Here is a 17,406-nt window from a genome sequence, read left to right on the forward strand (position 1 = left end):
CTTTTGTTTTTGTTTTGGGTCTTTGGCCTTGAACCCCTAGGATCAAAGTCATCCTCAAGTTCTGAAGTAGCTAGGATAGTCCAAAATATGCTGTTTTGATTATCTTGAGTTCCTTTGTATAAAATATAATATGGGGAAATTTCTGAAACTTTGTATTTTTTAAACAGCCTTGAGATTTAGCATACCATACAGTCCACCCATTTACAAGGTATTGTATTCAGTGAGGTACTCCATCACTACGATCAATTTTAGAATTTGTTCCTTGTCCCATAAAGGAATTTGTGTGTGTGTGCTGGGGACTTAACCCTGGCTGTGTCCCAGCCTTTTTTATTTTGAGATAGGTTTCCTTAAGTTGCTGAGGCTGGTGTTTTGAATCCTCCTGCCTCATGCTTACCAGTTGCTGAGATTACAGGCATGCATCATCACACCCGGGCCCATCAAAGAGTCCTAACAGTAGTTAACTCATTCTCCATTTCCCCTATTGATCCCTAAGTAACTACTAATCTATTTTCTGTATAGATCTGCCTCTTAAGAACATTTCATGAAAATGGAGTGTCTGATTTGAATTTCATGGCATGTTTTTGGGGTTTGTGTGTACTATGGCATGTATTCCATATAATCAATTCCTGAACAGTGGCTGTTACAGATAGTGTTGCGAAGCCTTGTGTGCACGTTTTTGTGTAAGCATTTTTGCATTTCTTTTTTGATCATAAGATGATCCCAGTAACATGGTGAGGAACTGTCAAAAGACATTCCCACCAGCAGTGGTTCCAAATTCTCACCAGTACAAAATTTACAGGTAACAATCCCTAAAAGTGATGAAATGGTACAACCATTTCTATTAACTCATTTGATACTGGGTATTGAACTGTCTGGCAAGGACTTGCTCTACCACTCAGGTACACCCCTATCCCCTTAAGTTTAGCGTTTACTCCCAAATCTGCCCTTCCATTTAAGTTGCTTAAATTTGCTGAGCAAATAGCTTAAGCCAGGTGGGCCTGCAAACAGCCTATTACGTGCGAGTGGTGTAACATTTCCTGTGTGTGGCGGCCACTGATAGGCGATATTTCCAGAATCCGTATTTTGAATTCTGCATTCTGGAACAGGCCCTAACTCAAATATTCTAACGAAAGGAGCTGCATATACCGGCCGCCTACAACGCTTGGTTGTACTTCCGGGCCCGAAGGCTCAGGTCCTGGACGATAGCGCCGGTAGTCCCGGCTAGTCTCGGCGAGTCCCGCCCCGCGTCTCCATTACGTCCCGTGCGTCTTCAAGCTGACGCAGCACCCTTTGTCAGCCCCTTTGGAGGTGCCCATTGGCTAGGCGGCAGCTTGTCCCTCCCCCCGGAAGTGCGGGCTTTGCCTTGGTGACTTCGTCGTCGCGGGTGAGCCAGGCTTGGATGCGCCAGGCAGGCTGCGCTCTGTCCTCTGCGCTCCCGCGGCGGTTTCGAGTAGCTCCACAGGCTCTTCCCGGTGGCGCTCAGGAGCCTTCGGCCGGTGCGCGACTCGCCGGCTCGCCTGACCGCCCTGCCCGGAGCCTTGCGGCGGCCTGAGCTCCGGCTACACTCCGTCTGGCCTCACGGTACTCTCGCTCCCCACGCGCGCCCTTTCCACCCGCCCGCTCGGGGCCTCGGTCCTGCAGCTCCTTTTCTCCTTGCCGGTTCGTTCTCTGCCGTGCCTGGTGATGTCCCTGTCGCTTCCCTTCTGTAATCCTCGCCACTGACCCTGCTTTTCCCTTCGGTCTTTTCAGTTGTCTTTGACTCAGTCTCAGGGTTTCTTCGAACGAGGTGGCTTTCTGGCCCGCCCTACCTGACCTATTTCTGATGGAGCCTTGGCCTTTTCCTCTCTGTTCCATTGTCATCTTGGGCCGAGTCGAATGAAAGGTGATTCCTCTGCAGCAGTTATAATTCAATTTGCTCGCTTTGCTGTCTTGGAGAATAGTTCAAATGAGTCTCTCCTTGCCACCTTCTAGACTTTTCTAAAACCACATTCTCCTGTAGCGAATCATTATGAAGATTAAAAGATAAAATACAAGCAGTTTCTTTATAAAAAGAGCTAAAATTCATCAAAGCTATAATTGTAACGTTAAGTGGTTAGTAGCATTTGTTGATTTACAACATAATGTGTACGATCTTACTTAAGACAACCTCAAAGGTAAAAATGAATCTTCATGAAGGATTGCCAGTCTCCAGTGTAACCTAGTATTGGGAGTATTACCCGTTGTTTTGAAAGGGGTCACTTGGTTTTGAAGGTTTGGTAGAAGATGGAAAACATGATCATTGTGTTTTTTCAAAGGGGAAAAGGCAGTAGTCTTGAGCTGGGAAACCGGAACTGGAAATTCTGGTCTTAACTCTGTTTACAATGAACTTTGGACAGGTCACAACTTTTGAGCTTTTTGTTTTTCTGGTCTTTTAAAAATAATACGTAAGTTACAATATGTGCAGACAATCTGGCCTACATTGCATTCCTGTAAGAGTGGTACTATCATTGTCTGTATTTTACATATGAGAAAAAATTAAGGCACTGTTGGGTTAAATTATTTGTGCAGAAATGTCACCTAGAAAGTGGTCATGCCCCTCTCAAATCCAGGTAACTGCCAGCCAAAGTAGTACTGTAGTAGTACCTGAAAGAACGTTCAAGACCCAAACCAAATTACCTCTGAAATGTCCTCAGATCAGATTCTAAATATGTGTGGTCAAAAATAATGATCCTTTGAAAAATTCTGAGAATCAGCACTAGTTTGTCTTTTTTCTTTTGTCCCTTTTCCTCCCATACTGGGTGGGGATTAAACCCCAGAGAAGCTTTACCACTGAGTTGCATTCCCCCAGCCTTTTTACTTTTTTTTAGGTTGAGACAGGAAGGATCTTACCAAGTTGCCCTGGTTAGCCTGGAATTTCGGATCCACCTGCTTCTGCCTCCCCAGGGAGCTGGAGTTACAGCTTGTGCCACCGTGCTTGGCTAGTTTGTCATACTTTAATCAAAGAATATGTTCTTTAAACTTTTGGAACAGGTTACTTTGGTAGATTCTTAAAATGCTTTTTTTTTTTTTTTTTAAGTTGTAGATGGGACACATATCTCTATTTTACTTATTCACATGTGGTACTGAGGATCGAACCCAGTGCCTCACACATGCTAGGCAGGCACTCTACCACTGAACTACAGCCCCAGCCCACTTAAAGTGTTGTTTTGACTAGGGGATTGTTTCAAAGAATCTAATGGGTCCTTTGTAAAATAGCTGTCTATATTCCTTGATGTAAATTTTCATCTCCATCTTAAGTCATTTCAAGGGCACATTCAGATTGGATTATCCATACCATTGTTTTCTACCTGTATTGTGAACATTTAAAATTGAATAGTATATTCATGGTGCTGACTTATTTGCCAGTCAACACTGCTTAATTTACAATATTTTGAAAATTAGAAATTTTAAAATACTGAATTATGCCTTGTGCACTGTTTTAAAACTGCTTACTTTTTATTTAAGGTTCTGCATCCTACTCTTAGAGGAGTAAAAATTCTTGTAAATTTAAAAGATCTTTTGATTTAATTGTGTTATGTAACTGTTATTGGGCCTTTTTTCAGAAATTCCAATAGGATTCATAATTACCAAGGAAATTGGCCATGTTAACTTTTAGAACTGGGCTGGGGATGTGGCTCAAGCGGTAATGCGCTCGCCTGGCATGCGTGCGGTCCGGGTTCGGTCCTCAGCACCACATACCAACAAAGATGTTGTGTCTGCCGAGAACTAAATAAATATTAAAAAAAAAAAAAAAAAAAAACTTTTAGAAGTGAACTTTTAGAAATTGACCTATGTGATAATATTGAATAAGATTTTTTTATTTTTCAGCACACCTTAATTCATGCCCTTGAAACCAAAAAAACAGGACTGGGAGTATAGCTAAGTTGAAGATGGCTTGCCTAATGTGTTCAAGGACCTGGGTTCTGTCCCAGCACCACAAAAAGAGAAAGAAAGAAAAACAAAGCATATCTAAGAGTTGTTGCTTAGTAAAGGCCAATTGATTTGTAGCCTCAAGGTCTTCCAAAGTCATGTCTTGATTACAGAATTTGCCTTTAGTTTTGTAAGGTTTGGGTAATTGATATTGTCACTCCCTGAATATTGGGACTTGGAAGTTATTTCACACTCAGTGTCCTCTACACTTTCGTGGGATGTAAGTCATGATGTCTTTTGTTCTTCTTTATCAGTAAGTGGAAATAGCAAGGGTACACAGCCTCCTGGATTAAATGAGTTATTGTATGTAAACTTATTTGTACCTATTGAGAGTTGATGTCTTTCTTTTATCATCAAATTTATGATTGGGGAGCAGTGATCGAAAAGGTTTGGATGCTGGCATCTCATTATTCATGTCTACATCTTATTCCTTTACCTTGCAGATGGCAGCATTTTTATTTAATAAACTTTGTTTTAAAAAATAATGGTTTTAGGGGCTGGGTTGTGGCTCAGTGGTAGTGGTAATGGTAGTGTGAGGCACTGGGTTCAATCCTTAGCACCACATATAAATAAATAAAGGTATTGTGTCCACCTACAACTAAAAAATATTAAAAAAGAAAGAAAGAAATAATGGTTTTAAACTTTTCCCCTTCACTATAAAAGAGTCCTTTGGGGCTTTGCTTCTCTCTTTTCTTTTCTTGTCTTTTGTAGTGGGATTTGAACCCAGGAGTGCTGTACCACTGAGCTATACCCCCCAGCCCTTTTTTTTTTTTTTTTTTTTTTTGAGAAAGTTAAGTTACTGAGGCTGACCTTGATCTTGTGATCCTCCTGCCTCTGCCTTCCAAGTAGCTGGGATCATAGATATGTGCTACTACATCCTGCCCTTTCAGATATGTTACTGTAAGTAAAATTCTTTAGCCATTAAATCTTTGGTAACTATTGTTTTCCTCACATATATCAACAGTTTCCGAGCTTGAGCCTGGGACAATGGTGTGCATTCCTTGTATTGTCATTCCTGTTCTTCTCTGGATCTACAAAAAATTCCTGGAGCCATACATATACCCTATGATTTCCCCCTTTGTTAGTCGCATATGGCCTAAAAAAGCTGTACAAGAATCCAATGATAAAAACAAAGGCAAAGTAGACTGCAAGGTAAGAACATTCAAATGCCTTGAACAAGGACAGTGAAGGGGTGATACTTGAGTTAACACTTGGCTTTTGGAAGAACAAGTTTTTGGAGCCAGAAGCTTCAATAATTTTTCTCGAGTAATTAACATTTAACTTAAAGGTTTAAATTAGACAGAGGATTAGTGCATTTGTCCTTTGCCTTATGGCCAAGACAAACTGAAGGTATTTGGAAATTAATATTTAGACAACTCTGTTGCCTTTAGCATTGGTGCTTGTTAAGTTCAACTTTGTATTCTGTTGTACTAATTTAGGCATCTTGCACATTTCTGGAAACAAAATTGTTTCATTATAAAGTTGTGTGTTTTTAAAGAAAACTTCTTTTTTTTAGTGTCTTTTTTTATAATAATTCTTTAAATGTTTATTTCATTTTAGGGTGCCGACAGAAATGGATTACCAACAAAAGGACCAACAGGAATCTATGATAAAAAGAAAGACTAATGCAACTTTTCCAAAGGATCGCAAATGTTTTTAAAATGGACCTGATGACACAAAGCACCTTCTTTGTAATTGTCTCTGACTTTTTTCTCTGAAACTAGAATTTTGGATAGAGAGTTTATTTATCTGATAACTTACTGGGAAATACATAGTATTTATATTTAAAATGTACTTAGTTATATTTAATGACCTCATTCCTGAGTTCCATTTTCATTATAGTAGCTTTAATTTCTATTATTGCTGTTTTAATAATATGAATAAATAGGTTTGTGCCAGTAAATACTCAGTACTTAAAGTCCTTGGGCCTCTAGCATTCATTCATCCACGTGAATTTGACTGCTCTTTGCTCTAATTCTTCAGGTCATTTTAATTTGAATGGATTAAGTTTTACTGTGAAATAGTACAGATGATAATGATGTGAAACTTAAAGATAAGATTACTGTCCAATACCATGGAGCAGTTTATCTATGAGAGTAAGTAACTACTGTTTATTGCTCTGAGAAAGATGGAAAAGAAGGATATAGGAGAAACTTTGAAAAATGAAACATCTTTTACATAAATGTCTAATGTATTATAAAATTATAATGCTGTTGCATTCCTTCCATTCCTACAAATGCATTAAACATTCAGTTTAATTTGTGGTTCTTTGTTCTCTTAAAAAGTTTTTATTAAATGTTTGAAAGGGAAATTATTTACCATATCATAAGACAATTTTAATACTGAGATGGCATTTAGATAGTGATGGGAAACCAGTTACCTACTGTTGCACAAGGCAGGCCATCATTGAGTAGTTTCAATAACAGTGACTTGTCTGGGCAGTTCTTGGCTGGTCTGAGCTCTCTGGGCTTACTGTTTCATCCCGGGCTTTTTTAGTTCAGTTTAGGGATCTGTAAATATTTAAAGATCATGAGGTATATTATATTTATTTCGTTGAAAACGGAAGAATTAAAAGGCACTCTTGCCCTTGGGTCCTCAGTGAAGTCCTGGGTCTTAACCAAGGTTATATTAAGCTATGTGCCTATTAACCTATGGAAACACCCTGGACTTCATTTGATATAAATCAGCAGGTCTCAACTTTTCTGCCCCAACCAACCAGACACCTGCCTGTAATCCCAGCAGTTTGGGAGACTGAGACAGGTCAATTTTATGTTTAAGGCCACTCTTGGCAACTTAGCAAGACCCTGTCTTAAAAGAAAAAATAACAAAGATTCAGTGATAAAGCACCTCTGAGTTCATTTCCCAGTATTGCAAAGGAAAAAACTCTCATTTATTACCAATATTTCATAAAAGACATTTTAATAAAAAAAAAAGAATAAGACAATATAAGAATATAAGATAATAGTATTTTATTTTGAAACAGTCTCACTGTTTCTTAGAGCCTCCTGAGCCACTGGGATTACAGGTGTGTGCCACTGTGCTGGACCATTTTTCTTCACTTTTATGGCTGATTGAGAAATGCTTTCTTCAACTGTCCTTGTACTAGGTTTGACAGCTGCTGCCCAGTATCACACCAGTTCACCCTTCCCCAAAGTATCAGTCCTGTCGGACAACTTATACCTGAGGGCTGCTGTCCTACTAAGAGCTACCATTTATTAAACACATTGTGCCTGGCACTGTGTAAGGGTATATCACATACATGAAGGTATTGGATATTTGTGAAACTCTGAAGTGGTCAAAAAAACAGGATCATAGAGTTTAGATATATTAAGTGGCAAGTCTATGTTTTTAAGATTTTGTTTTGTTTTTCCCCCCCAAAAAACTGGGTCCTGAACTCCTGGGCTTGAGTGATCTCTGGATCTCCTACCAGGCAGCAGGGACTACAGGCATGTACTGCCATGCCTGATTAAGGTCTTCTCCTTAACTTACACTAAGGAGCCGTCACAGCTTGTAATACATAATTGCTAGTAATACCTAATGGGAATAATTGAGCAAAAATGGAGAGCATGAGTTTGAACTGATCAGTATTTGTGAGCTTGTTTTATTTATTTATTTTATTTTATTTTTTATTTTTTAAATGTATAGACCTTTATTTTATCCATTTACTTATATGTGGTGCTGAGAATTGAACCCAGTGCCTCACACATGCTAGAAAAGCACTCTACCACTGAGCCATAGCCTCAGCCCCTGTGAGCTTGTTTTAAAGTTCTAATTTTGCTTACCTTGCAGCATGATGCTTTAGTTTACCTACTTTTCAATAATTTACTTTTGTCCTGGTAAATTCTAGCTAAAATTTTTTGTCTCTTTGTGAGACAAACTCATTTTCTTACATAATTATTCAAGATTCACCTGAAAGACTCCTGGGTTTTGTCACCTTTTTTTCATTACTTAGCTAGCTACCTTCCTAGGAAACCTGGGTAAGTCAGCATTTTCTCAAAATTACTGTCCACTGGCTTGTTGCCCTCTTAGGTGGATTCTATTGAAAGGAACTTTTAACCACTGATGTCAAGTCTCCTGAACCCCATAAAGTTAAACGTCTTTTGAGTTTACTCAAATCACAGTGGAAGTGGGGGAGGGAAGGTTCTTTATGATTTCCCCAGGGAGCTTCTGGTTTGTTCCATCCTCAAAGCTATTAATTGTTGATGTGGACTTCTGCTTTAAGGAAGAAGCACAAACTACAGGCAGACATTCTTATGAAGTTAACACAAGTAACAAGAAGAGAAAGAAGATGGCCCAAAGTTAGACAAGAGATAGGTGGAGTCTCAGGAAGAAAGAAAAAGACCTGGAACTTTTGTTGGATAAACAAAACCTCTGTGGTGTGTTTGTAACAGATCAGTAAGAACAAAAACATGAAGAATTTAAATTTCATAGATTCGGGCTGGGGATGTGGCTCAAGCGGTAGCGCGCTCGCCTGGCATGCGTGCGGCCCGGGTTCGATCCTCAGCACCACATACCAACAAAGATGTTGTGTCTGCCGAGAACTAAAAAATAAATATTAAAAAAAAAAAATTCTCTCTCTCTCTCTCCTCTCTCACTCTCTCTTAAAAATAAAATAAATAAATTTCATAGATTCAAAGACTTATACAATAGGCCTACAAATGATTGATGGCTAGACCATTTGGCCAAAGAACAACATTCTGAACCCCAAGTACAGAATGATTTTCATGTGCGTAGGCTGTGTCTCGTCCAGCGAGGAGGTCTACGGAACAGGGTAGAGGAGAGTGTGGCTGCAGAGTTGCTAAACAAGACTTCTGGAGACCAAGCAGGAAGCCGGTCTCATTTTATTGCACAGTTACCATGTATATATACTCAGGCAGTAGCTAAGCAGATTATAGGCAACCACCAATGCAGTTTCTGCTAACTGTCCTTGCAGTGTCCAATCAAGGAGTGGGCTTTGGAGCAAGCACAGGAACTTGCTCCAAAGGCTTCACGCCCAGGGCTGTGCCTACAGGGATGCAGTTTGCCCCACACAAGCCTAGCAAGGCTGAGTGTTTCGCCACTCATGATGCCCATAACATGCCATGTATGCAGTACTCCATGCACTTGTCCCCACATTCATGGAAATTTACTTTCAAAGAAGATTGAGAACTTGCACATTTCTTTCCAGAAAAAGAATTATGGTAATCAGGGCCCAACCTCGGCATGTCCTGGTTCTCTCTTTGAGGAAGGGTGTATCCGTGCCCTGCCTTTGGATGTGTACATTTTTACTATGCGTAAATAAATCTTTGCTTGTACCTTGCCTCCTGAAATCTCAGTGTTGAAAGTCAAGAACCCACCCAGGCCAAGCTGAGGTTCCATTCTCTTCAGAGAAACCTTGTTAATTGAAAGGGTAAGAAATTTCAGATTTTTCAAGTGAAGGGAGAGGTTGGAATTGAGAGGGTCAAGAATTGCAGATGGGAGGGCTGGGGTTCTGGCTCAGTGGTAGAGTGGTTGCCTAACGTGCGAGGCCCTGGGTTCAATCCTCAGCACCATGTAAAAATAAAGGTATTGTGTCCAACTACAACTAAAAAATAAATGTTGAAAAAAAAAAAAACTGCAGATGAACTGTGAAGGGCCAATGTGTGGTAAAGTATTCACAAAATATACCAAAGACTCCCAAGAGTTGAGCTTGTCTGGCCCTTAGGGCACATCTAACCCAATCCTCTCATTTTCACCAAGGACAAAAGAGGTGGCTCAGGTGCTGGGATAGGGCAAGAGTGGAGTCTCCTGCAGGACTGCAGGGTACAGTTGTGCCAAGTGTGCACTGGGCAATTTCAGAAGGCATATTGACAACCATGTAAATGATTCCCTTAGGTCGGTGCATTACGTATACAACCATACACGGGGTTCTGCTTCTGACTTGGCAATTTGTCAGATGCTATTTCATATTTCACTGGTGTATTTGTTTTTCTACTGCTATATTACAAATTACCACAAACTTAGGGGCTTAAAACAACATGAATGTATTATCTCACAGGTTTTCTGGGTCAGATGTCTTCATGGCATAACTGGTTTCTTTGCTTAGGGTTTCGCCAGACCAAAATCAGGATGTTGGCCAGGTCTGTGGTTCTCAGGAAGGCCCATGGTTCTCTTCCAAACTTGCTGCTTGTGGGACTGCAGTCCCAGGTTTCCTTCCAGGTAGCTGGGGCCTCAGCTCTTGGAGGCCACTCCCAGTTCCGTTGCACAGAGTCCCACAGTGCACTCACCACACTGGGGTTCACTTTCTTCCTGCCCTTCTGATCCTCTGGGACCAGTCAGGAAATCTGCATTTGACGGGCTCCTATGACTAGGTCAGGCCTGCATATGTAAGGTCAACTAATTTGAAATCAATCTTCAAAATTCTTTCACAGCAGCACCAAACTACTATTTAGTTGATGTTTGGGAGATGATGCATGGTTTCTACCAGGGACCAGAAATCTAGGGAAGCTTCTTAGAAGTCTGCTTGCCTGACTGGGGTTGTAGCTCAGAGGTGGAGCGCTTCCCTAGCATGTGTGAAGTACTGGTTTCCATCCTCAGCACCACATAAGTAAAATAAAGGTATTGTGTCCACCTATAACTAAAAAAAAAAAAAAAAAAAACCTAGAAAGTCTGCTTACCACTTTCCTAATGATTCTAATCCTTTAATTACCAGATGTGCTGGAGAAATAAAACCCCAAAGAAAAACTCAGACTTTCTCATATGATAGGTTGCTTCTACCACACACTAAGCATGTAATTCTGCAGCAGTAGACACCAGCTGGGTGTCCTCTAATTGAATCTACCTGGAGATGGCTTTGGTTCCTGCAGGTTGGGGGCTCAGTTCCCCCAACTACCCCCTCTTGAGATGCCAGTTACAAGCCCCAAGTTGTTTTACCTGTGCTTCTGATCAATTGGCTATAAATCAGGTTCTCACTCACCCCTTGCCCAAGTGGCTGGAAGAACTCAGGGAAACACTTATACTGGATTATTATAAAGGGTTATAATTGAAAGGGGATATATAATGGATATAGATGAAGAAGTGAATAGGGTGAGGTACAAAGAAGGGGCATGGAGCTTCCATGCCCTTTCTGGTTGGAATCTCCATATATTCGGCTATCCAGAACATCTCCAAATCCTGTCTTTTGGGATTTTTATGAAGGCTTCATTACATACATATGCTTGAAACATGGTGTCAAAATGTGATTGGACAAAATGAGTATATGATTGAATGCTCATAGCCTATGTGGGCAAACACAGCCTGTCCAGATTCTTCTTGGACTTTCTGGGCAGCTGTCCTTCCAGGGTTCAGAGCAGGACCCCTCTGGAATGAGGAGGGTCTAGTGACCTGCTGTTGACAATATAAGTCAGAGAATATTTTATTTTAGTTTTTGAGATAGGGTCTTGTTAAGCTGCCTAGGGCCTTGCTAAGTTGCTGAGGCCGGCCTTGAACTTAAGATCCTCCTGCCTCAGCCTCTTGAGTCCCTGGGAATACAGGCATGTGTCTCTGTACTAGGATAAGTCAAAGAATATCTTTGTGGCCAGCTCCAAGATAGAAAGGTGGGGGAAGATATTTTCCCTGACCCATCCTGGGGGAGAGAAATTCTAGTCGTCTTATTTGGAGGAGGGAATTATGAGCCAGAACCGGTGGACAGAACCCCAAAACCTATATACTCCAACATCACACTTGAAAACCTACTGTGGAGCTGAATCTCATGTCACCACCTATCAAGGCCCCTGTCTGAAGAGTTTGTTTGTTTGTTTGTTTGTTTTTTGGTACTGGGGATTGAACTTGAGTACTCAACCACTGAGCCACATCCCCATTTTGTATTTTATTTACAAACACTGTTTCACTGAGTTTGCTTAGTGCCTCACTAAGTTGCTGTGATTGGCTTTGAACTCATCCTCCTGCCTCAGCCTCCCGAGATGCTGGGATGACAGGCATGCCCCACCATGCTCAACTGCCATCAATTCTTGTGACTCATTTACCCCCAAAGGCAAAACTCTAAGTCCCATCATGCTGGGGTTCAGGTTCCAATGTGAAACTTGGAGGCACTCATACTTGAAACCATAGCATACCTAGTCTGAAAAGTCCTAAGGACCATTCAGTTAATTAATACAGCTGAAAATTTTGGAATAGTGCCTGACATGGGTTAGAGTTTTTGATACAACATTAAATGTTATGTTTGAGACTCATTAATTTGTCCCCAGTGGGAAGGAGACATCAACAGCTGCCTTGTCCCCCTCCCTAGGGAGGTCCCTAGGATCTTCCAGCAATGCTGTGTTAAATAGCTCCTCTCAGACAGAGAGCAACTCTGGACCCTGGGAAATGGCATGGTCTCAGGATGCAGGAAAAGGAAGGCTGAATGTGGGCTCTCCCCAGGAAGGAGAACTAGTGGTGCAGCCTCCCACTCTATCAGACAGGTGACACCAGGAACATTGGAGTCACTGCCTTTTAATTTTAATTTGTTCATTGTTTTAAAATTTGAGACAGAGTCTCTTTAAGTTGCCCAGACTGACCTTGAACTTGGAGATCCTCCTGCCTCTGCCTCCTAAGTAGCTAGAGGAATCACTGCCTTTTGAGCAAACTATCTGCAACCACATCTGACCCTGGCTGCTAACAGCTGACTTTGCAGGAAATTCACTACCATAGCATCAGGCAGAGCTTCTGCAATGCTAGTTCAGGAGTCTGCCCAGTTGTTTACTCAACTTACTGGCTGGGTGTTCTTTTTTTTTTTTTTTAATATTTATTTATTTATTTTTAGTTCTCGGCGGACACCACATCTTTGTTGGTATGTGGTGCTGAGGATCGAACCCGGGCCGCACGCATGCCAGGCGAGCGCGCTACCACTTGAGCCACATCCCCAGCCCCTGGCTGGGTGTTCTTGTCAGGGTCTTTTCATGTCCCTAGGATTCAATTCCTCATTTCTAAAATGAAGAGATTATTTAACTGCTCACATTCCCTACATTGTCCTTACTCTTCCTACTACCTTTCAGGAGAAAATGGAGGCACAGAGAATTGAAGCGGCTTGCCTAAAGTCATTCCGCACATAAATTATGGAACCTAAACTCAACCCAGATATGTCTGGCTCCAAAGTCTGTTCTTTCTCAGGGAAGTGAAAACCTGAGCACTATTTTTGGAACAGACTTGAGGCAATAACTTGGGGGCAGTTTTGGTGCTGCTTGTGGAGTATCTTCTTAGTTATAGGTCATTTTTTGGCTCTTTACCTTCTAAAAAGAAATTCAGCTCCCTCCAGCTCCAATGTGTGTGTGGGGTTTGTTTGATTTTTTTTTTTAATACCAGAGATTGAATTTAGAGGGGCTTAACCATTGAGCCACATCCCTAGCCCCTTGGTTTATTTTGAGATGGGATCTCACTAAATTGCTCAAGGGCTTACCAAATTGCTGAGGCTGGCTTTGAACTTGTGATCCTCCTGCCTCAGCCTTCAAATGGCTGGGATTACAGGCATATACCACCATGATCAGCTTCCAATGTGTATATTTAACTTGCAATACAGTAAAGTTGCACTCCAAACCTTGCTAACCAATAGTTAGGAAAAGTTTAGCTGAGAAGGTTTTGAAGGATAGGTAGTTTACTCAAGTGTCTCTATGTCTCCTGCACTACTTCTTTTCCTTTTGTTTTTATTTATTTATTTATTTATTTATTTTTATTTTCCTTTTGTTTTTAATGTTGCAATTTTGTACATAATTCTCAAGTCATCTTAAGTAGTTTAGAAAGAAAGGTATAAACAAAGTAACAAATGAATAAATAGCTACTGCTACTCTTTCTCTTTTACTATATTACATCTAAATTGACCTTCCCAGAATATGAGTGAATTCTTTCAGCTGCCTATCCTACTTACTGAATTCAGTCACCTAATAACTTCCAGGCCCTTTTGAACTTGAACCACATGCTATCTATTTTTTTGTTTTTCTGTTTTTTAGTTTTCAGTCTGCAGAATTTAAAAACCTTAAATTGTACTATTTTTTGGTGTGTGTGGGGGTAACCAGGGATTGAACTCCTGAGCACTCGACCACTAAGCCACCTCCCCAGCCCTATTTTGTATTTTATTTAGAGACAGGGTCTCACTGAGTTGTTTAGCACCTCATTTTTGCTGATGTAGTGGGACCTCCCCCTCAGCAGAAGGTCTTAACTAAGCTTTTCTAGAAATCTTCATCAGAACTGATTTTAGAACTATCAGCAAGAGTCTCTACAAAAAGTGTTCAATGTAGGTAAGCTTCCTATTTTCTCATTGCTCTATTTTACTTGGCCACTGGCCTGGAAGAATTTGGCACTCCAGGTGCTGTATGCCCCTTTACTAGTTTTTCACAAACATTTATCCAGTATAATAGTTTGTAGAAGTGTGTTTGCAAGTGCAAAATGAGATTTTAAAAAAAAATCCTTTAACAAGGCCTTGAACTGGAGCTTCACAGAGATGTCTACATTTCTAAGAGAAGTTACCAATTGGGCTCCATGGTAACAGCTGGCAGTGGGAGGAAAGAAAAGGGAGAAGAAACTCTCCCCTTCTCAGGTGTTGTCCTTGAAGGGTTAACTTGCCCAGAACAGTGAAAGAAAAAGCTGCTTTTATGTGAACTTCTGCAGACTGTGAACTTCTGAGTCCCTCCCCTAACATGTATACAGTTCTGAAACTACCTGAACTTGGGGTTCAGGGGATTAATTGATTACAGCAAAAGCTATTCCCTCAGAACCTGGGTATAGCCAAATAAAATTGTTTCCTGCTATCTTCAGTGCCTTGCCTTGACTGTCCCCTACAACAGTGACACTGGCTCTGAATCTATGATCTTCCTGCCTCAGCCTCCAGAGTTGCTGGAATTACAGGTATGTGCCACTGCACCCGACTTTTTTTTTTTTTTGTGTGTGTGTGTGTAGGTGATAATTTCACTAGGTACCAAGTTCAAAGTTCATAAGATGGGAATGTAAGGAGACCAAGATTTCTCCTTCTCCCATGGTTCTCAAGCACCCAGTTTCCCTCCTAGGAGACTGTCAAAGTGGCCAGTTTCTTTATTACCAGGAGATAGTCTCTGCATGCCCAAGAAACTACATGTATATGTATGACTTTCCTGTTGGTGTCTCTGTTAGTACTAGACACTGAAGAAGTCAGTCAAAGTATCATGATTATTTCTGCAGGTATTATTGAAAATTAGTGACCAAGGATAAGACTTGGCATTTTATATGTACACTAAAGTTACTGAAGCACTTCTACCCCAATCCAGGCTTCCTATGTTGTTAAAACCATTCCCAATCTTACCCTCTGACTTGGGAAGTTTGCCTTGCAACATTTTGAGAGTTGCCTGGAAACAATGGATAGATTCTCTTAATTTCAAGCCATTTATTCAAACTCTTATGTTCCCCAAAGACCCATGGTCCCCAGCCTGTGGCACTGTGGGGACATGGTGGAGATGGGGCTCTGTGGAAGGAAATTAGGTCACAGGGGGGTGTGCCCTTGAAGGGGATATTTTGACCCCTTCCCCCTGTTTTTTTGCTTTCCAGCCCTCATGGGTGAGTAACATCCCTAATCCTCTGCCTGTCACCACAGGCAGAAAGTTATAGGGTCAAGTGACCATGGATTGAAACCTCTGAAACCATGGCCCCAAATATTTACTTCTTTGAAGTTGTTTATCTTGAGTATCTCCCTGCAGCAACCAGAAGATGACTAACATACCATCCAAAAAATACAAAATAGTGAATGTTAAATTTCTTTATTAGGATCACTTTAAAGTAGAATATGTTGCATCTTGGTCCATAACACCAGTTCAAAAGGGAGGTTCATAATTGTTTCTAGGTCAATTTGGAGGAAGAGTGTGGGCAGGCAAAAGTACAAAATACTTTTGAGTTTGCCTACTTCTCTTTTTGCTGTAATTTAAAAATGATATTACATATGTAATTAATATATATTGCAGAAAAACTTGACAACATTTAGGGAAAAGGTAATTTTAATTACACAATCACACAATCATGATCCCAAATTGCATATTGTTATATTATATGGGAGCATGTAATAGGTATTATAAATATAATTAATTTACAAAAATCAGATAATACTATGAATACTGTTTCCACTCAGTATATATTCAATGCTTTCAAAAAAATATTTATCCATAGCATTCTTTCCAATGGCTGCACATTAGTATCCACCTCTTTTAAGCTAGGCACCCAGATATCTTGTGTTTATGTATATTTTCCTGTTCTTCTGCAGACTCAGGGAATTTACTCGCAGTAGATTTGGAAAAGGATATCAAGTATCTGTGCAGTATTTTACAGAGAACATATTGACTATATAATGGAAATGAGAGTGGTTTCATAGGGTAATGTGGAGAAATATCAGGGCATAGCAGATAGAAAACAACTCAATGTGAATGGTTAATTATTATTGTAATGTCAATAATCATCATGTTTATATTTTAGATGGGGAAACTGTCTAGAAGAGGAAAAGTAATTGCTGAAGAACGTCAATATGGTAACTTCAGCTCATTTGACTTCAACTTCTGTACTTCTGGCACTACACCATATTGATTTTCCTCCCTGTTTAATGGGTCCTGATAATACCGCAGGTAGGTTTAGATCTTCCAGTTGCTTCCATCAAGTTGTTTTTCCATGGCTCGATTCCTCGGAGCCTCACAAGAAACTGTTTTGACATTGGGATGGTTGTCCTGTTGGAATTAACAGGAGCCTGAGCCTTAATACAGTTAAAGCATCAGGAGCCAAGAGTTTTCCTGCTTTTAGACTCTGCCACGTGGCTGGGCGGTTGCCGGGGAGACGCAGAGACACGAGCCACACCCGTAGGACTACATTTCCCAGAAGCCCGCGCGCAGCGCGCCAGAGGACCGCCCGCCGGCGCGCGCCCGGCTGTTCGGTACCTCGCCGCGTTCTCGGCCGCTTCCCTCTTCTCTCCCCCGCCCCCCGGCCTCCGCACCGACGCGGCGGTGGTTGGAGGCTTAGACGGAGCCCATTCACGCCGGAGCCGGGCCCGGAGCCGCAAAGACGAGGAAACATGGAGGCCTGAGCCGTGGTGCGCCACCCGTGCTGCGGCGGGACCGCGCTTCTCTGACGCCCTCTTGCCACCCGCCCTCCGTCGGTCCGTGGGTTTGGAAGCGGAGCTCCTGCAGACTGAGACAGGTGGGCTGTGGCGCCGCCCCCGGCAGCGCGGACCCTGGCAGCTCGGCCCCCGCCTCTTGTCAGAGCGGGTTCCGGACACCTCTCCTTCCAGGCCCGCGTCGGGCGGTGAGTGGCAGCTCCGCCACCCCAGGGAGAAGGGACGTTCCTCTGCTGGAGGGGACTGGGCCACCCCAGGGCTGTGCCGAGCCTGGGAGCGGGGCCTGGCTTCCGCCTCCCCAGCGGGCCCCAGGGGGTGTGTGAGGCGAGAGTGTGAGGGGCCTGGGTCCGTCTGGGCTGGGAATTGGGGACACCGCAGGGCAGCTCGATGCTTCCGGAGATGGGGTGATG

The 17,406-nt window shown here is 41.9% G+C and overlaps 2 protein-coding genes across 6 annotated transcripts in view; both read left to right on the forward strand.

Annotated features, from left to right (window-relative positions):
• Positions 1 to 1,355: 1,355 nt before the first annotated feature.
• C13H18orf32 (chromosome 13 C18orf32 homolog) lies at positions 1,356 to 5,988 on the forward strand. The gene is made up of 3 exons (XM_026393791.1): positions 1,356 to 1,581; positions 4,913 to 5,100; positions 5,509 to 5,988. The coding sequence occupies exons 2-3, from the start codon at positions 4,936 to 4,938 to the stop codon at positions 5,572 to 5,574; spliced, it is 231 nt and encodes a 76-aa protein (XP_026249576.1). The 5' UTR covers positions 1,356 to 1,581; positions 4,913 to 4,935; the 3' UTR covers positions 5,575 to 5,988.
• Positions 5,989 to 16,780: 10,792 nt separating this feature from the next.
• The window catches only part of Dym (dymeclin), a 356,427-nt gene continuing 355,801 nt past the window's right edge, over positions 16,781 to 17,406 (forward strand). For 3 of the 5 annotated variants that reach the window (XM_026393752.2, XM_026393749.2, XM_026393748.2), the window contains exon 1: positions 16,781 to 17,079. The gene's annotated coding sequence lies outside the window, so the exon portion shown is untranslated. The other 2 variants (XM_026393753.2, XM_026393750.2) reach the window with 2 other exon arrangements.

Source organism: Urocitellus parryii, chromosome 13 (genome assembly GCF_045843805.1).
Source record: "Urocitellus parryii isolate mUroPar1 chromosome 13, mUroPar1.hap1, whole genome shotgun sequence".
Classification (NCBI taxonomy): Eukaryota; Metazoa; Chordata; class Mammalia; order Rodentia; family Sciuridae; genus Urocitellus; species Urocitellus parryii.